We start from the raw sequence: 20,803 nt of genomic DNA, 5'->3' as shown, positions 1-20,803 counted from the left end.
ACTTCCCTTATCTATTTTTCCACCTTCCTACTTTTTGTGATGTTTGTTTAAAATGTGTCTGCCCTTCAGTGCTGGGACTTGTCTTTTAATATGGGTGTATAGTGATCAGAATAATACGGGTTCTGATCCTGACTGGGGCTTCTGGAAATACTGTAAAATACATAATAATCCTGGAGATTACTAAATTAAAATCAAGAAGAAAATATCTATTAAAAAGCAATTAATATTCTTAAATGTCCACCACTACCCCCTCTTTAAGTTCTGAGTTTTACAGACTTTTTCTGGCTGACCTCATTCTCCAAACAGCTGAATTTTCATGTATGAGTAGTGAGCAGTGAATATAAACAGTTTTCAGGAATGCATTTCGACTTGGCTCTAAAAGTTTTTCAACTACAGTCGTTCGTTTTTCTCCACAATGGAGATCATCTCTGATAATCATTTGGTGCATCTCTTACAGTAAAGTGTCAGTGTCCAACATACTGTGGGAGAAATGGCAGTGATTTGGGGAAATCATTGTAGGCAACCCTGGCATTTCTTTGGCAAAGCTTTGCATACAGTGTTGTTGTATCTGGAAAGACAGGTTTGGTGCAGGGTGGGGGAAATTTAGAATTTCTGTGCAGTGCACATTCTTTAGAGGCCACTGTTAAAAGTTTGTGTTTCTCATGTACTGTAGGGTGTAACTGAATGAGTCAGCAGTTACTTGGCGCAAGCTGTGATCGTATACGAAGATAGTTTTGTTTTTGTAAGACTTTAACAGTTGAGAAATACTTTTAAAATTAGTATTTCTACTACCTGGAAACTGGTTTTTAAAGCATGTAAGCAACTAATTTGAGAGACACTGTGTGGAGGTGTGGGGGTGTGGGGGGTGTATTTATGTTCTCACACAACATTTTTGCTTGTTGGTTTACATTTACTATGTGATAAGTTTTTTTGGGGGGAAATGATTAGATAATAGGCTTCACCATATTAGAGTTAAAGGTGCATATGGACTAATAAATCTGCTATTTTACAGACCGTCCCTGCGAATATATTAATGTGAGTGAGCTGAAGGAGAGTAAACATACAATTACAAAAATTAGGAAACCACAGTTTGTCTTATAAAGGCTCATTTCCCTTTAGGAATACTACTCATTTACCTAAAGTTAGAAGCTCCAGCTTTTTCATATTGACTTTTTGAGTGACGCATTCTGAATATAGATTAAGTAGGTTTAGGGCGGGAGAGTCACTTGGGGTGGGATTTTCTAAAGGACTCTGCATTGGCCTGACTCTGCTCTCACTGAAGTGGATTGATTTTATTGGGAGCAGAGTTAGGCTAACATGCAGCACTTCAGAAAATCCCACCCTTAAGATCAATTAAATGATAGTTAAGACTCCTTTAGGGATTGTCTTCCCTGCAGTGTTAGCTCAAGGTATATCGTGAGTGTTGTCCTTAACCTGACTCCCAGGCATGCACACAAATCTCTAGCTTGAGTTAAGTGGTACTTTAAACTTGAGCTAGCTGTCCCATCACTGGTTATGGGTTGAAGCTGATTGCCGCGGATCCTGGAGCTAGTAGTGCAGTGCAATCTCATACACTGTGCAGTTTGTGTGTTTTATAGTGTGACCAATCTTGTTTGAACTAGGTTAACTTGAGAGGAGCTAACTCAAGTGTAGATAACTTGAGCTAACATTGCAGTGACGATAAGGCATTAAGCAAAGACTACACTACAGACAAGGGGAGGGATAGCTCAGTGGTTTAAGCATTGGCCTGCTAAACCCAGGGTTGTGAGTTCAGTCCTGAAAGGGGGGCTATTTAGGGAACTGGGGTAAAAACCTATCTGGGGATTGGTCCTGCTTTGAGCATGAGGTTGGACTAGATGACCTCCTGAGGTCCCTTCTAACCCACGTATTCTATGACTTCTGCAAGCACAGCTGTCAGTGAGGGGTGTGAAGAGGCGTGATCCCTGACAGTCATAGCTGTGTTGGCAGAAGCCCCTAGTGTAGATGCAGTTATATGAGTAAAAGCACACTTTTATTGGTGTCAGCTGCATCCACAGCAAGAGTGCTTTACTACTGTAGTATACAATTTCCCATACCAGTAAAGTACACTCAGTATAGATGTGGCTTCTATCGCTCAGTGGTTTGAGCATTGGCCTGCTAAACCCAGGGTTTTGAGTTCAATTCTTGAGGGGGCCACTTAGGGATCTGAGACAAACATTTGTCTGGGGATTGGTCCTGCTTTGAGCAGGGGTTTGGACTAGATGATCTCCTGAGGTCCCTTCCAACCCAGATATTCTGTGATTCTATTCTATGATTACCAGCTTTGCCCGTTACTTTGGGGTATGCTCATTTATTAGGGTTACTCCTCGGGGTGGGTGGAGGTGGGGTGTCTGTACTGCTTGTGTCACTTGTGTTCTCATATGGAGCTCTACTTCTCCCTGCTGCAAGTTCCCTCCCAATGGAGCTATCCTGCAGGACCTAGGTTCCCCAGGGCTGGGTTCCTCAAGCCCCAGAATCAGACTTGCACTCACACATTAACAGAGTGCGTCTGAGAGGACTGGGTTAATCAGCATTCCCAAGCTGACCCCTTGTATGTCCCTGGACTCAGTAGCCTGGGTTAAGTAGCACTTCCAAGCTCTCACCCTCATATGCCCTCGAACAGCACCTCCAAGCTGTCGCCCTCACATGCCATCGGTACCACACCGGAATAGAGCATGCCTGAGCAGGCAGGGTCGAGGAGCACTTTCTATCTGCCACCCTCATATGCCCCTGGTTCAGCACATCTCTATTCCCCACTTTTACGTTACAATTATTCTGTAGTAACCCACTTGATGAGCAAACCCCACAGGATTTTTGGGTGCTGCAGGGATCTTTTAGCTTAGGTACAAGGAGCGTTGCTGCAGAGTGAATGAGGAAACCAAAAAAACCCCACCACCCATGGGGAGTGGAGGGGGGAAGAGAGAAGCAACCAGCTTAATCATGAAAGTTATTTGTCGGGTAATAACCATACGGGACCCAAACAAACAAAACAGATATAATATTAAATCTAACTTTAAATTTGATTATAAAAGTCAGGTTTACAAAACTAACTGATCACATAAGTCAGGGTCAGAAGGCTGTACCTAGTGAGAGAGAGAGAGAGGGATTCTCACCACTCCATGATGCTTGAATTGATCAGGGGTCCTAGGTGGTGGTGGTAGCTGAGGGTCTGGAGTGCTGGAAACAGGCAGAGCCCCCAGCATGATCAGTCAGGAGAAGATAAGTCCCAATGGAACAGATGCAGAGTTTGGATCGAGGCGTCAGAACACTTACTTGAGCATGGGTATGAGTTTTTGTAGAGAAACAACAATGGTTCAAGGGAGAACACTAGATTTGTTTGGGTGAACAAGGGAGCAGGGCCGGCTTTAGGGCGATTCCCCTGATTCCTGGGAATTAGGCCCCGCACCTAAGAGGGCCCCGCACCTAAGAGGGCCCTGCAGCATCCGGAAGAGGGGCCCTGCACCCTCCGCCGAAGTGCTGCCGGAAACAGGGGCAACTGACTGAGCTGCCGCTGTCTTCGGCGGCATTTCGGCGGCAGCTCTTTCTAATCAGGCCCTGCATGTCCTAAAGCCAGCCCTGAAGGGAGTATACCAAAGTTGTTTTGTTCAGGCTAGACCATGGGAGCTGATCATTCCTGGCTTTGGGCAGTGTTCCTTGGAGGGAGCTCACAATGCAGTTAGGCAGCTTCACTATTTTGGATACCAGTAAAGGATTTATTATTATAATTGGTCTGATAACTGCTGAGCTGGGTGTGTGCAGGCATAGGTTCATTAACATCTGGAGCAGAGATCCCCCATCATACAATGCTTCCCTGCTTTTCTGGTCCTAGAGTTCCATGTGGTTCTTGCCTTGGAATCTGTGTTCTCCATTCTGTATACTAATGGCGATGCCTCCTTGTCCCATCTTCGATGCAAATGAGGCTAGGGGAGTTTCCTTAATCCCGTTATCCTTATCCCAGGGGTTTAGGTGTGTCTCCAACTGCCTTTTCATTGCTTTTTGTAAGTCTGTCTTCTGATGCAGATTTGGTTCAAGCAGAGGCTGGGGTGGGGGTAGGGGTGGAGGTCTTTTGTGAGTCAGAGAGGCTGGGTACTTGGGTACTGCTCCCTGGTTCCCCAAGAACACAGAGCTGCTAGGTAACGTAGATCCAGACCTATCGACTTTCCTGTGTGGGTCTCTGTTTATATCTAATCATAATGATCCAAAGCAAAATCCATTCAGCTACTTGTCCCTGATCTGCACCACAAACCTACGATGGTATAACTACATTGCTCAGGGGTGGAACCCCTCCCCCGCCCCCGAGCAACACTATTATACCAATCTAACTCCTGGTGGCGCTATGTTAGTGGGAGGGCTTCTCCTGTCAACAGAGCTACCACCTCTTGGGAAGGAGGAGTGTCGGTGCTGATGGGAACTTTCCCATCAGCGTAGGTAAAGTCTTCACTAAGTGCTAAGCGCTGTAGGTATAGACAAACCCGCAGTCTCATCTGAATGCACAGGGAAATATATGTCAAGATGAAAGTATAGTGTAGTGGCTTCAAGGTGTTTTAGTTTATCCACTAAAATATTTATGAAAACAGTACTACAAGCAATTGGAGTAATGCACCATGCTGTCAGAAGTAAACTTCAGTCCATATCTTTTAGCTACATCAGTAGATCTTGCACAGTCATGTTGCCCTGCCTGTAAACAAGACCCTGTGAATTGTATTAAATGGCAAATATTTCCCATCTGTTTTGCTATCTCAAAAGTGTTGGCTCTTCCCTTAGGATTTTTTTAACCCTTTGTTTCTTGTCATTTTAGCTATCTTGCACAGGCCAAATTTTCCTGTCAGTATCACCAGTGCAACTCAATGCAGTTTTGTGGTTTGTATTTACATGTACACATTTGCACTGTTGTAATTGACTTGACCTAGTATTTTTACACTATCGTTGTCAGCATGAATTCATACTTAAAATGATAGATGTGTATTAGGGTTATTAGGAACAGTAATTTTACCCCAGTTTCTAAAGCATCTTGGTGTGATCTCAGATTATTCTTGCACAAGGAATGCCCTCTAGAATATCTCAGTGATGTGTTCAGTGTAAATACTTTGATCAATAGTAGCAGATTATGTATTCTTTATGCCACCCGATCTTAAACCAAATTTTGCACCCTTGATAATCTGTATGTTATTCCCTGATAACCAGAAACTTTCATGCTTAAACTCTGTACCGTTCACTTTTTTTTTTTAACATCTTAATAAAATTTTTATAACTGCATCCTCTCCTCCTTCTTAGCTTGCTATTAGAAGGGCCAGACTCCAGGAATAACAGAGCCCTGCTTATCCAGTAGGAAAATGGTTGCTATGTTGGAAGGATTGTTCCCTGATCTGCACTTGAAACTTGATAGGTATCCAATGCTGAGTGAGTAGTACTGGTATAATACTCCCATAGGCAGATTTTGGGGAGGGACATGGGGGGCATTGCCCCCAGCTCCCAACTGCAAGCTTCAGGCAGCCTGAGTGCACAATGTAATGAGTTCTGCAGAGGAGATCAGAGAATGCAGCTCCCATCTTGCACCCCTGAGGAAGGGAGTCAGAATTTTGTTTATAAACAGAGTGATTAATAGGTGATTAAGATAAGAAAGGGCTGTTAGGATGTTTCCTAGTCCAAGCTTGGTGAACTGCAAAAGGTAAGTAGCCTAAATGATAAAAGTAATTGTAGATTTTTCTACAGTTGTTTCAATTATTGTATTTAAGAGGTAGTAACAAAATTACTATTAGCTTTCTTTGAGAAGATAACTGATTTTTTAGACAAAAGAAATGCAGTAGCTCTAATCTACCTGGATGTCAGTAAGGTATTTGATACAGTTACACATGAGAAATTATTAGTTAATTTGGAGAAGATGGGGGTTAATATGAGAACTTTCTTCTATGGCCTTCTGAATTTCTACCGTAAAATTTCACGGGATCTAGAATTTTGGTGTAGACTATGCTTCTGCTCCAGTAAGTGGCAGGACCATGTTACCAGTCCTCAGCAGTGGCGGATTTACTATGAAACAAACTGTGCAGTGGCACAGGGCTCCTAACAATTGGGGGCCCCAAAATGCAGGACAAATCAGACAAATTACTGAATGTAATAACTGTTGCAAGTCGCAAAGTGGTCCAGGCTTTCTGCATTCTGCGAACTTATTTTGCGAACTGTGGAAACGTGGTTTTTTGAAGTAGTCTAGCAAAGAAGTAACAGCAACTAAGGGAAATCATCATTTGCCAGTCAAAGTCTGTCTGCTTGATCAATTATCCAATTGAACAAAAGCACCCTCCCCCACACTTTGCAACAGTGCCTGTAATTTGTCACTAGTATGTAATGGTTCAAAATCCTATTTTTACAAAGCCTGATAAAAAATGTGGGATTAACTGTGTTAAACCTAATTGGGCAGTCCACGGCCCACACGTGGCTACACCTCTGCTCTTTCAGACATTTTTAATCTGCCAGAAATCAAGATCAGTTTTTTAGCAATAATGAAGCGACATTATGAGTCTGGCAGTCAAAAACGCAAAAAAATGAAGGCAAGGTAGGAAGACAAAGCTAAGCAAAACGAGAGTTTGTCGTCATATTTTAAAAAGCTTGAAGTATTGAGTAGTGGACAGTCATCAAAAAGTATGGGTGTGGAAACATCTGAATTATCTGATCACTTGCCAAGTTGGGATACCACAACAATTGCAAAAGTTGAACAAGTGGACTCTGAAGTGACAATGGAACTACAAAATATTGGTAATTTTGTCAAAGTAAGGGAAGAAACCTTCCCTGAAGACATTGCATTATGGCCAAAATCTGTTTAATTGGATTTGATAGAATATTTCTTAGTAAATTAACCAAAAAACGTAGGTAATATGGAAAATTTGAGATAAGAGTAGAGGTGCAGGACAAAAGCAATTTATAGGTGTTCATGAGTCCCATTTTCTGAGCATGAAAAAAAATGGGAAGACAGAAATGAGAATTTAGTTGATTTTTTTTCCCCCCTTCTGGAAACCACTCAGGCAGTCTACTGTTATGTTTGCAAATTATTCTCTGACCATAGTAAAGGAAAACCAACATTCTTCGACGGGCACTCCAATTGGAGAAAAGTTGCAAGACATATTGTTGATCATGAAACTTCCAAAGCTCATATTAATGCTATATGTAAGTTCATTCAAAAGTGTAAGAACTGATTCTGTGTTATCAGCTCAGTTTGAAAAGGAGTGTTCTTACTGGAGGAAAGTGCTGAGACGTGTTGTTGCCACAGTCAAATTGTTGTCTTCTTTGGGACTACCTCTAAGAGGACATAATGAGTCATCATTGTCAAATTGAAAAGGTTATTTTTTAACCTGCCTTGAATATCTTAGTGAATTTGACAATTTTCTCAAAAAATATTTGAAAAATTATCAGTATTGTGGCTCAGGGAAGAAGAACTTCTTAACACACCAAACCTACGATGAATTCATCACTATAATGACAGAGAGGCTCAGAAACCAATTCACTGATGAAATAAAGGATGCTGCGTACTATTCCATAATGGTCGATTCAACACCAGATGTGAGTCATGTAGACCAATTAACATGAATTTTAAGATATGTGTCCGGCAGTGGTGAAGTTGTAGAGTGATTTCTTTGTTTTGTCCTGCTAAAATCCTGCACTTCTGAATGTCTAGAGACAACCGTTTTGAAAATAATTGCAAATTTAGGTTTGGACATCAAAAATTGCCATGGCAGAGCTTTGATAATGCCGCAAATATGGCAGGAAAATAAAGACTAGACAATGCAAGCCCCTCTCCTTTATTCACACCATGTTCCAGCCATTCCTTAAATTTAATCTGCATCTCTGCAGCCGAACCTTGTGAGGGAGCTACAAATTTTTTTGACTTTGTTCAAAACATGTATGCCTCTTTTTTGGTTTCCACGCATCGGTGGAGTATGCTACAATCACGCTTGGAGCAGGCAAATGAAAAACATTTGACAGCCAAAAGAATTTGTGACACCAGGTGGTCTGCTCGTGCAGATGCTGTTTTGGCTTTGAAAATGAGCTATGATGATATAAAGAAAACCTTATGAGACATAGCCACATCAAATTCTGAAAAATTGCATGCAAAAACTGAAGCAAAATCTTTAGCAGAAAAGTTTGAAAAATACAATATTGCTGTTCTTACTCTTTTGTGGAACTGTTTATTTCAAAGAATGAATGCCATTAGCAAATTGCTGCAAAAGGTTGATACACATTTATTGAATGCTGTACAATTGTTAGCCTCAGTTAAGTTTTGTCATGGACGTTCAAAATGGCTATGGCTCAGTGGAAGCAGAGGCACTAACATTAACAGAAAAGATAGGTTCCTCTGATATATCTGATGAGCGTAAAAAAAGCAGGAAGTTATTTTTTGATTAAACTAGAGACAATTAAATCAATTTAAAAGGGAAAGAGAAGATCATCGTTGAGATGGTCAGTGTTATTTGTGGCACAATAATAGTGCAATTGCAGAATGGAGGTAAATCTCTAAAGAAAACTGTTGATTTATTTTGTGTGGTTTTTGACAGAAGTATGGACAAAAATGCTAAAAGCCACTACAGTAAGAAATTAAGTAAATTCTACCGAGAGGACATAGACACAAATCTTTTTTAAGATGAAGCGAAACATTTCATTCATTTTATTGAAAATGATGAGGTTTGTGCTTCAAGATCACCAGTTGATTTGTATAGACTTGTACGTGACGGTTTGCAGGCAACCTTTCCAAAAGTAGAAACCATTCTGAAAATATTTTTAACAATACCTGTCACAAATGCTTCTGGTGTACGTTCTTTTTCTGTATTGAAATGACTTAAAAATTATTTGCGAAATACGATGAGTCAGGAACATTTGACAAGTTCGGCAATATTGACAATTGAAAGTGCCTTTTTACAAAATATTACTTACGATAACTTAATTGACAATTTTGTAAAGAAAAAGTGTAGAAAAAAGCTATCTGAATACATTTCCCCCCCCCCCCAAATTTGAATGTTTCTTCAGAGGAAGTTAACTTTTTTATTTTTCCATTCATGCATCATCTATACTTCTTATTTTTACACATTTTTCATGTTAGCGTAATGCAAATACAAGCTTTCATCTAGACCAGAAGTTCTCAAACTGTGGTCCGAGAACTTCATTCAGGTGGACCGAGGAAAGGTTATTACGATTTTTTATTTTATTTTTTTTTAAATAAAGAGCTCTTACTCAAAGCACTTTACAATAGTTAGCTAATGGTACAAACAACTTTTGGAAAGATCATTAAGTGGTCCGCCGAGACGCTCAGCAATTTTCAAATGGTCTCTGGGAAAAAAAGTTAGACTCCAAAACAATCAAGGTACCTCACTTTATTTTCATTTATTTCCTATTACTTATAATATAGGAGGAGGATGAAGAACAAAAGAATGAAAAGTGGGGAGGAGATACGAAGGAATGTTCTTCTTCTTGGCTGGGTTTTTTGGGGGGGCAAAAATGAAGCTGCGCACGGGGCCCCACTAACCCTAAATCTGCCACTGGTCCTCAGTCCCCTTCTGGACAACTACTAAAGGTCACTTCCTCCATTTCTGAAACAAAAAATTGTCCCCCCTACATTCCGAGAATTGATTGAAAAACATGTTTTGCTGGATTACTTTTAGTCTCCCATTACTGCCAGGCCTTATGCCAGTTGTCCGTCTACACTAATACTCACGCCATTGGTACCACTTGTGGAGCTGCAGGGGTGGAAAAGTCTTATGTAAAGTCAGTTGTTTGTATTAAAGACACTCTATTAAATATACTGTATTTGGTACAAATTAGTCTTTAGCCTTTAACATGAATATTGGTTTTCCCACAGAATTCTCACTAAAGAGTTGGGCCTTATTTTTTATCTGTACTATGTAAAACATGTTTGGCTTCAGAATAGGGTTATTACTGAGTGATTTTAAGACTTCTTGTGGCTTAATGTTTTGCCAGATTCTTAATATTATGTTCTTGAAGTTAATATACTACTTTAAAAATGTGAATGTTCTCAAGTTCTTCTGGATTGTGGGTGCAGAGTAAGGAACACTGTTATGTCTAGATTAAATAACTATCTCATAAGGAAAGTATCAATGACCTTAGCCCTAGTAAGAAAACAAATGAGTTGCCAGAAAGAAACGGATTTGTCTGTCCTTGCATATCAACAAATTTCCAGTCATGGGTTTTTTCCCTGTAAGCTGTTAATGAAAGCTGCAAACCCAGCTGAATGTGAAGATAAAATCGTTTTTTAAAGTAGCTGTTGAAAATGCTTAGCAAATGAAGTGTGGGATTTTATTGTTTGCATTTTTGCTTATTTACAAGAATGTCCAGTTATAAAATGCTAAGTAATCTGATAATATATGAACTGTGATAATCTTCCAAAGTTTTCCAATCTGATGTGACTAATCTGAACTTCAGCACACTATTCAGAAAACATAATAGTTTAAAAGAAAATCATCTTGCAGTTTTTGCATGACCTTAGATTTAAAATCATATACTATTTTTCATTAGAAAGAGTTGGCTGTGGGCAGGGCCGGTGCAACCGTTTAGGCGACCTAGGCGGTCGCCTAGGACACTGGCATTTGGGGGGCGCCATTTTCTTCGGCAGTGACCGCAGCGGCCGGATCTTTGGCCACCCCGGTCGCCTCCGGCATTTAGGCAGAGGGAGCTGGGGCAGGGGAGTGCAGGGAGGGCTGCCTGCAGCAAGTAAGGGGGCGGGGGTGGCAGGCAGGGGAACTCCCTGCCCCAGCTCACCCCTGCCCCGCCTCCTCCCCGAGCACGCCGTGGCTGCTTCACTTCTCCCACCTCCCAGGCTTGCGGCGCCTAAGCTGATTGGCGCCGCAAGCCTGGGAGGCAGGAGAAGTGAAGCAGCCGTGGCGTGCTCGGGGTGGAGGCGGGGCAGGGGTGAGCTGCTTCATTTCTCCCGCCTCCCAGGCTTGCAGCGCCAATCAGCTTAGGCGCTGCAAGCCTGAGAGGCGGGAGAAGTGAAGCAGCCACGGTGTGCTCGGGGTGCTCGTGCGCAGAGCAGGGGTGAGCTGGAGCGGGGGGGGGTGTGCCTCAGGGTGGAGGGGGGAGCTGCCGCAAGGGGGGTGCCTCAGGGCGGAGGGGGGGAGCTGCCGCGGGGGGGGGCACCTCAGGGTGAGGGGGGGGAGGTGCAAGGTGGAAGTTTCGCTTAGGGCGCAAAACCTCCTTGCACCGGCCCTGGATGTGGGTACATATATTTGCAATTTGAGACAAATTTCTGTAGTCTAAGAGATGCAGGGAAACATGAAATGGCTATTAGCTAGGATGGGTAAGAATGGTGTCCCTAGCCTCTGTTCGTCAGAGGATGGAGATGGATGGCAGGAGAGAGATCACTTGATCATTGCCTGTTAGGTTCACTCCCTCTGGGGCACCTGGCATTGGACACTGTCGGTAGACAGATACTGGGCTAGATGGACCTTTGGTCTGACCCGGTACGGCCATTCTTATGTTCTTATGAATCTTGTTGTAAATTATGAAGTTGCCCTTTTTATTTTTGTAAAAGACAACCAGATACTGTGCTGTGAGTTTGTGTATGACAATGTACTTTCCACCTGGTACGGAAGCTATGAGTAATGTGAGCTACTTGTCTTTTTCCCTGTGGATTAGTGATGTACTTAATTTTCTTTCTTTTCTTTATTAAGCCAAGGACCCCTGTCATCCATTAGAGCAGCAATCAAGAGAAGTAAGTCTATTTTTCTTCTACTCTTGGGTCTCTTAATTTCAAATTGCTGCATCTTCATTTCCAGCAAGTGGCTACTTTTTATGAGAAGATTAAATGACTAAACAAAGGTAAGTTTATACAATCATTAATCATCTGACAGACTGTAACCCTTTTTGCTTTGCCTCATTTTAAACTGGGGTGGGAAAACTTTTTGGCCCGAAGGCCACATTGGGGAATAGAAATTGTATGTTGGGCCCTGAATACTCACAAAATTGGGGCTGGGAATGAGGAGTTCGGGGTGTAGGAGGGTGCTCTGGGCTGGGACCAAGGGGTTCAGAGGGTGGGATGGGGATCAGAGCTGGGGCAGGGATGCGGGAAGGGGTGCAGGTTCTGGCTGGGGGTGCGGGCTCTAGGGTGGGGCTGGGAATGAGAGGTTTGGGGTGCAGGAGGATACTCCGGGATAGGAACGAAGGGCTTGGAGAGTGGGAGGGGGATTAGAGCTGGGGCAGGAGGTGGGGGTGGGGAGAGGCTCAGGGGTGCAGGCTCCGAGCAGCGCTTACCTGGAAGCAGCTCCTGGAAGCAGTGGCATGTCCCTTCTATGGCTCCTATGCAGAGGCGCAGCCAGGTGGCTCTGCACACTGCCCCATCTGCAGGTACCACCCTGCATCTCCCATCGGAGTGGGGCCAAACCGCGTGGTCCAGCCCCTGACCCAGTGCCCCAGCTGAAGTGCTGGAGCGGGGCCGAGCCACGTGGTGCGGCTCGCAGGCCAGCTAAAAATGGCTTGCAGGCCAGATCTGTCCCGCGGGCCATAGTTTGCCCACCCCTGTTTTAGACCATGTCTCCCAGTTGCTGCTGAGTTATTTCTTCTTGCAGAACACTAGCCTTTCTCTTATCTGTGCATTTGTGCTGTGAACTGTGTATATCTGATTCTGAAGAATCTGGCTGTTATTTGCCTACTTTAACTTGGCTGGTTGGTTCGAGCATCTTCCTGCTTTCATTAAAGTCAATGGTAAAACTTAAATTGACTTTAATGGGAGCTGGGTTTGGACCCATGAATGTGGTTTAATTTTGGGGTAGAGATTTTGTTTTTAAGCCTTGGATGAAAGTCTAGTCTATGCCTCATGTAACTTCTCTCTTTATCTTCTCTTTCTGTCCTCTTAACCCCATTCATGACGTTCTCAGATATTCACTTCAGTTGGAATCATCCAAAATAATGTTTTCATTTCTGTGTTTCATGTTTGTCTTTTGACGACATTAGCTGGCATTTCAGAAAGCTATCTTGTCTTCAGCTATATGTACACTAGTGTGTTTTTTCCTACTAAACTTCTCCACTGTTGCTATCACTGATCCATCTCCCCCCTGTGCTAGCAATTGTGGGATCTCTAGTATAGACAGGGCACAAGTTGCTCAGCAGCACTGTAAGCACTGTGTTGCTAACTGCTCAGAACAAGTCTTCATGATGCTATGCTTAAAACGCAGCACCTTCTATACACCGGTGCTGCCATTGTTATTCCCATTTTACAAATGGGAAATTGAGGGATTGAGAGATTGTGGCTCATCCAAGGTCACGCAGGAAGTCTACTGGAGCCAGGAATTGAATCCAGATTGTCTGCGCCACAGTCCTTTGTTTTAGTTACAAAACCATCCACAAAAGCATTACACAATTATGAAGTGACATTTCACAAATCCTAGACATATAAAGGCAGTTATCTAGGGGTAGCACGTATAAAGGGCTTTTTATATTTTATAATTGGAGATATACCTATCACCTAGAACTGGAAGGGACCTTGAAAGGTCATTGAGTCCAGCCCCCTGCCTTCACTAGCAGGACCAAGTACTGATTTTTGCCCCAGATCCCTAAGTGGCCCCCTCAAGGATTGAACTCACAACCCTGGGTTTAGCAGGCCAATTCTCAAACCACTGAGTTAAGCCTCCCCAGAATAAAAAAGGCTGGCCATGCAGGGGGCAAATGCTGGATGCAGCGTGGGTCACATCCTAAGTTCCTCTCCTGAGCTCTGCCCCAGCTCCGCCCTGAGGCCCCGCCCCCACTCTGCCTCTTCCCCCCGCCTGCCTCTGGCATGGTGCTCTGGCTCTGCTCACCCACAGGCACATCTCCAGGCTGTCCACAGTGCTGCGCTCTGCCAGGTGGGGATCCCAGAGCAGAATGCCAGTGGAGCGGTCTCAGTGCGGCTGCTGGCACAGCCCATGCGCCCATGCCCAGCTCCCCTTGGCAGTGACCCGGGAAGGCAGCACTTCCCTGTGCCCCTCAGCGGTGGGGAACCGAACAAGCCGCACTGCCCTCCCCGCTGCAAGGGGAAGTGGTGGAAGCCCAGGACCTCCTGTCTCCCCACGAGCTCCCCAGGCGGCCATACCCCTGAGCCACCTTGCCCCCCGGCTGCAGCACGGGCCTTTCCCCTTCCTCTACCAGGGCCTCACGGGGTGTGAGAGGGAGGAAAGGACAGGACTTAACCCTGGGGGGCATGGTGGAGCAGCAATGAGCCCTGGGTAGGGGGCAGTAAGGAGCCTGGGTGGAGCCAGAGGGGGGGTGTTCAGGGCAGTAAGGAACCCAGGGAGTGGGGAGGGGGCAGTGAGGAGCCGGGAGTGGGGGGGCAGTGAGGAGCCCTGTAGCAGAGCATAATGCCCAGCACCAGGCAGCGTAGTGAGGATGGGGTCTACGGGAAGGGGGGAAAGAGGCGGAGTGGGGGCAGAGCCTCAGGGGAAAGAGGCCAAGAAGGGGTGGGACCTCACAGGGGTGGGGCCATGGTCTGGGTGCTGGAGTGCCCCCCCCCCACACACACTTCTAGGGAGCTTCTGGCGCTCCATAGCCTTCCCTAAAGGAAAGACTCGTGCGCCATCTATGGCAATTACATGTATAATTTCTCTCAATGAGCAATCAAGCAAATACAAAACAAATAATAAGTAATGATAATATAGTACTAGTATATGATCAGGTGTGTTAAAATATTCAGAGAGACATATCCCATGATTTAGAAAGGGGTGAAACAGCCATTATATATTTATGTAGACAGAATATATAAAAACATAGTCACCTGGATGCCAACAATCTTAGTTATTGATAGTCCTGAATCAAAATTCTAGCTCTGACTGATCCCAACTCACTCTTAATATTAATCTCAAGAATGTACAGTATGTACTGTAACAATATTTCCTTGATCGCATTAGAAACCTCTTTCTTTTTCTGAATCTCAACTTCCGTGGTGTCATTAGCTTCCATTTGCAAGGCCTCATGACAGCTGTCAGCAAAGTTTACAACCTGAGGACAGTGGTTAAAATGGATTGAAGCTGGGAGTTATCTCTCTCCTTCTCTCTCTGCTTTTAGTAGAGGAGTGGGGAGTTTTATTTCTCTCCTGCTGTCCCTGACTGTAGCCCTAGCTGGGGAGATAAAAACATATAATTTCAAATGGCTAGGTAGCTCAGCAGAGTCCCTTCTTCCTGAGATTGATTTCCTTAGTAAAGTTAGGATGTCACAATTTAGAGGACAGAGAGAAATAGTAGTAAGGGGTACAACCCCCAATTTCTTACTCTCCATTTCCACCATTTCCTAGCCTTAATAACTGCTCTATCAGCCAGGGCTCTATGTATTGTATGCTCAGCACAATAAGGCCCTTATTATGGTAGGAGCCTCCAGACACTATTATAATACAAACAAAAATAATAATAAAGCACATGGACTATTTAGAGAAATTCAGTATTTATATATAAAAATAAACATATGTGATTACCTGAACTGTAAAGAAACATTGGCTAATGAAAAGCCAGCCCAATATGTCTTCCAGTTTAAACAAAACAGATATTTGAAAATAAGACTTATGTCAGAGAAGGCAAAAACCAAACAGACGGTGAAAGTCTGTGAAAGTTTGTAATAATGAGATGGAGAAGAGTGGGGTTCATGCCTTGGGCAAGGATGGGAAAGTGTACAAGTATAGCTGGAGCCAGGTATAGCAGCGGCTGGCACAGGAAGATGTTTTATGACTCATTCCACTGATGTCATCTGCTAGGCAAGAATGTGGCTAGAGGTAAGAGGAGCAGTAGTAACTTGCATTGTGGACAGCAGGTTTTATAGCTCACCTTTATTAATACCCTTTTGTGGGTGGGGTGAGGAAGCTGAGTGATTGGCAGCAGCTGCAGGTGGAATGTCCCTGTCTGGACAGGCCCTCCCACAATGGTAGGGCTGTAGCTAGATGAGCCAGAAGCTGACAGTTGCCCTTTTCTTTGTGGCGGCAGATGTACACTTTGTTTTAAGCTCCTGGATTCATGCTTTGGCAACTTAGTTTATCCTCGAGTGATGTCTGCCATGAAAATTTCTTCATGCTGATATCTGCAAGCAGTACTTTCCTGGTACACTTCAAGGTTTACCATCTATACTTCTGCATTAATATGACTAGCTGGTAGCTACACGTCCCTAAGATTTCACTGACTTTCTTTCACAGATGCACTATTACATTCAAACTGCAATTAACTGAAACACTAGGTTTGACCAAAATTTGGTTATGTTCCCTGGGGCTATTAACTGTCTGACTGGAGCATGCCTCCCGCGTGGACCTTCAGTCCTGCAGAGCAGTTATGTTCCGCATGATAGAGGCTCCTAAACTCTGCCTGAGTGAAGTTTAGGAGTTTATTGAGGTGCTAGCTTCAGCACTCTGGTTTTAAAGAGCTTCATAACAACAATGCTCCCAATTATCTGAACCTCTTGTTTTATGAAAATTATCCAGTAAGACTTTTGTGAAATCAGTTTGTCTGTTTGTTTTTAACTTTTCTCTTCAACTTAGCTTTCCCATAATCGCTTCTTACGGACACACAACCTGCTCTCTCTCACCCTCACACTCACACACACATTGTACTAACTATTCCAAGTTACTCCTATGGGTAGGGGAAGGAACAGAGAGAGTATGGTTTGCTTTTCTGTTTTAATTATCTGGAAATGTTCAGATATTACAGTGATGGAGGCCATATAAGTACCTAGATAGATATACCATGATAAGAATAATTTCTTAGAAATGCCAATGTATTGCATTTTATACTGGACTGAGGGCAAGAATGTCTTACTCGTGATGCGAAAGCACTAAGAGAATCTGCAGTTAGAATGATCAGTACATATCCTTGCTGTTTAAAACAATTAGCATTATTTTAAAATTCATCATGATCACACTAGCTATGGTTATTGAAAGATGTAATAGACAGAACTCATTTTCTGAAACTACAATTGCTAGGACTAAAATTGACTAAAAAGAGTCTGTGCTGCACACTTTGGACCTGGACTTCCCGCAACGTTTGGGGGTGTTCATGTCTGAGGTTTTGGCGTCTCTAATTAAAAATGAAATTAGTTAATTATAATTAAAATTAGAAATTATAAAAATGGTGGAATCTGCCACAATAAAAAACAAATCCGTGTTTCATATTTTTTTTAAATGAAATTAAAAAAATGGCCAAAACTGCAATTTCCTGGGAATTGAAAAATATGATTGTGATATTCATATTACAGTGATGCTCAGTGGCCCAAACAGGATGGCAACTCTGAACCTAGATTCTGTACAAACATAGGCATAGCCCTTTCCCAAAGAGCTTTACATTCTGGACTCAGTTGAAAATCAAACCTTCTTGTCAGAACAGGCTTATTACTTTTTATCCTATGTTGAAAATTTGCAATATGATTCCATAGGTCCAATTGTGAAACATGTCTGATAGCCTTTTAAACTTCTCATAACTGAAAACAATAATCCATATGTGCGTCAAATTTAAAAGAAAAACAAACTAGTTAGCAAGAATATTATCTAAAGGGGAAAGGATGAGGGGAAAAACTCCAGTCATAAAGGAACTAGAGTATAACCCTATCCAAAACACATAATATACTCTCTTACCGCTGCACATTCAGTTGGAATGAAAGAAATACAAAAATACTGGTTGCAAGAAGGAAACTGAATGCAAATTTTGAAATCTAGAACTCTCAGAATTAATATTTATTTAAAATATATTATCATTTATATTGTACCTATTGCCATTGCAGATGAAGCATTAAAGAAAGTTGCATGCAGTACTGGAATTAAAAGCACACTGTGACAACTCATGGACATTCACAGAAAGAAACAAATCCTCCTAAAGAGAAAGTTATGTCAAATCAGTCATGAAGATTTTTTTTTTCCCCTGAAAGCCATAAAATGGAAAGGGCTAAAGGAGAACTCAGGTTTTTGTTCTGTTTCCTCCAACCATAGCATTAATTTGTATTTATCTAATATTACTAATATATACCTGTGAAAGTGTCAGCATTTCTATGGCAATGAATGGCTCTGAGCTGAATTCAAGGTAACAACCATCTTACCCATGAACATGCACACTGAAATGGAAACAGGTTCCCATTGATTTCCATGAGAAAGGCATTACGCTTTGAACTTAAAGCTGTCAGTATTTGACATTCATAAATAGGATATTAGGGGACAAAAATAGGGGCATGCTTTTTAACGGTCACCCACAAAGGAAAAACAATTGGACTTATTGTGCCAAGTTACATTTTTCCTGCCTTTTTTTTTTTAAATATTAGAAATGCAGGTCTTATCTATCCTAAAATTCTCTCCAGTTATGCTAGAAGTATTGAAATGATGAGCTCATGAGAATTACAAGACTGGAAGCTGAGCCACTGAGAGGAGAAGGGAAGATTAAAACTTTATTTTTGTTAACAGCTATTCAACTCCATCAACTAAAGAACACTGCGGAGCAAGGCTGTAATTGTTTTCACCTCTGCCCCTTCAGTGAAGGTGTGAGAGCTTACAATACAAATTCCTGAGACCAAAAGGTCCTTCTTTAAAAGCACAGAAAGCTGTCATTCTAAGGTTAAAAAATGGGCAGGGAAAACAAGAAACTCTTCCATCATCATAAAGAAGCAAAAAAGATTGCAAGTCCAGTTGTTAAAAAAATCCTTTGCAAGTAATTTAATTTCACTGAAGTACAGATGATTTTTTGGAGAGACTGAAAAAAACTCAGGGACTGCTTCTTTTCAAGACGTGCACCTACTTTTAAATATCTTTTTAATAAATATTAATACTTTTATTTTTAAATTCTTATTTGTTAGCATAATAGGAAGATGTTGTGTAGGATTTGTACATTAAGATAAACAACACACACATCCTCACACTTCCACTCAGAGTAGTTCTCTGCTGGATTACCCCCCGGTCCATGTGCACTGCCACATAGTCCCAACCCCTGCTTCCTCTTTTCTCACCTCCAGGGGAAAAGGTCTTCCAGCCATTTTATTTTATTTTATTTTATTTTTTAAACTAAAGAGAGGAAATAACATCTGTCTCATTGAACAAAACAACACAACTGGTCATGTAGCCTGGAAGATTCAATGAAACCAAGTTGACACTTTGAGTGGACTAATATCTATATATCTTTTCGATGTCTATATATAAATATATATCTAAGTGTGTATAGGGCCCTCATCTCTTGAGTAATTAAAGTAAAGTAAACTCTCTGTTCCATCTCTGCCTGTCAGATTAAACTCAGCTAGGCAGAGCTTTTATTTATTGATTGGGTCAGGTTAACTGTGTGTGTGTGTGTGTGTGTGTGTGTGTGTGTGTGTGTGTGTGTGTGTGTGTGTGTGTGTGTGTGAGAGAGAGAGAGAGAGGCCTATTGACAGAAAGCTAAGCTGAAAAAAGAGGTTTTCCATTTGCTTTTGAATGCAGTGTGAGCTGTGACAAGGTGGGTGAAGTACTATCTTTTATTGGACCAACTTCTGTTTGTGAGAGAGACAAGCTTTTGAGCTTACACAGACGGAGCTGTTCTATTTATTTGCAGGAGTGAGTTCCATAGTTTAGATCCAAGCCCTATGAAAATTCTTTCTCCTGCACTCATGAACTTCTCCCATTGGTTGAAAGTGTCATTTATTATTCCAGTGGAATTTAGCTGTTGATGGAATTCATGGTTATGGAGGGAGAATTGATCTTTTCAATAGTTGGGACTAATCTTATGGAGGACTTTGAATATTAGGGCATAGACCTTGAATAAGACTTTGTATCTCATAGGGATAAGGTCAGGCATGTAAGGCCTGCTACTGGTTCCATATAACCCAGTACAACCTTCTGCAGGTCGAGTGACTAAACCGGGAATCCCTGATTGATGGGGGTAATGCCAGATCTCTGTTGGAATGAAAAACAATATCCACAAAGAATAATTCCATCTGGTGCTACCACCTAGCATCTAGTTTTTGGTTTTACAAAGGCTAGGAGAGGAAACCCTACACCCAGTCCACAGTGGAAAAAATGTCAAGTGATTGGCAAGGGTCCCATTGCAACATCAGAATGAATTATATCACTAAGAATATATATGAAAGGTGGTTTTGCCAATATCATCAATATATGTGCCCCAATGCTTTCTTCCATTTCTGAAGAGAAGGATTTGTTCTATAAGCACCTTGATAGCATCATCAGTAAGCATCTGTTAGGATACTTCATTGTTAGGGTCGGCTCAGATCATGAGATGTGTCTGCTAGGTTCTTGCCACCATAGAGTGGAAAAAATTAATTACAAATGGTTAGTTCTGTATCAACCAAGGAGCATGCATTACCAACACTTACTTTCAGTGCAGTCATCATCAAAAGGTCTTGTGGAGACACTCCAGATCTGGACACTAGCACCAACTGGATTTAATTGTTAGTTCTAGAAAACACTTGCAGGATGTTCTCCATACTCTCGGTTTTCTTGGTGCAGACTGTGACACAGACCATGCACATGTATACTGCAAAGTGAGGCTTTCACTACAGAAATTCCATTGTACTAAACAAAGTTGTTGCACACAAATGAACATCCAATAACACAAAAGACCAAGGAAGGTGTTTCCAATTCACTATGAATCTCAGGGAAACTATGTCATTGATTGCCCCTTCCTGAATGCTGATGGAGTATTGAGTGCATTCTGGATGAATATCTTAGCTTTTGGTAAAAAGACTGCACAAGATAAGGATTGGTTTGCAGCATAATTTGAAGAAATGCTCCTAGTCACTGAAATAAAATCCACTGCATACTTTCTCATCTAGCACTGAGAGTAAACATCTCCATGCAAGATCAGATGGAAAACTCTTCAAC

At 42.3% G+C, this 20,803-nt stretch overlaps 1 protein-coding gene across 6 annotated transcripts in view; it reads left to right on the top strand.

Annotated features, from left to right (window-relative positions):
- Positions 1-20,803, top strand: part of SH3D19 (SH3 domain containing 19) — a 126,385-nt gene that overhangs the window by 49,997 nt on the left and 55,585 nt on the right. For all 6 annotated transcript variants that reach the window (XM_045017734.1, XM_045017735.1, XM_045017737.1 and 3 more), the window contains exon 3: positions 11,688-11,728. In XM_045017734.1, the coding sequence (XP_044873669.1) occupies positions 11,688-11,728 (41 nt within the window). The remainder of the gene's footprint in view (positions 1-11,687; positions 11,729-20,803) is intronic.

Source organism: Mauremys mutica, chromosome 5, assembly GCF_020497125.1.
Source record: "Mauremys mutica isolate MM-2020 ecotype Southern chromosome 5, ASM2049712v1, whole genome shotgun sequence".
NCBI lineage: Eukaryota > Metazoa > Chordata > Testudines > Geoemydidae > Mauremys > Mauremys mutica.
Note: the sequence above shows the minus strand (reverse complement) of the source record. Positions and strands in the feature narration are given on the sequence as shown.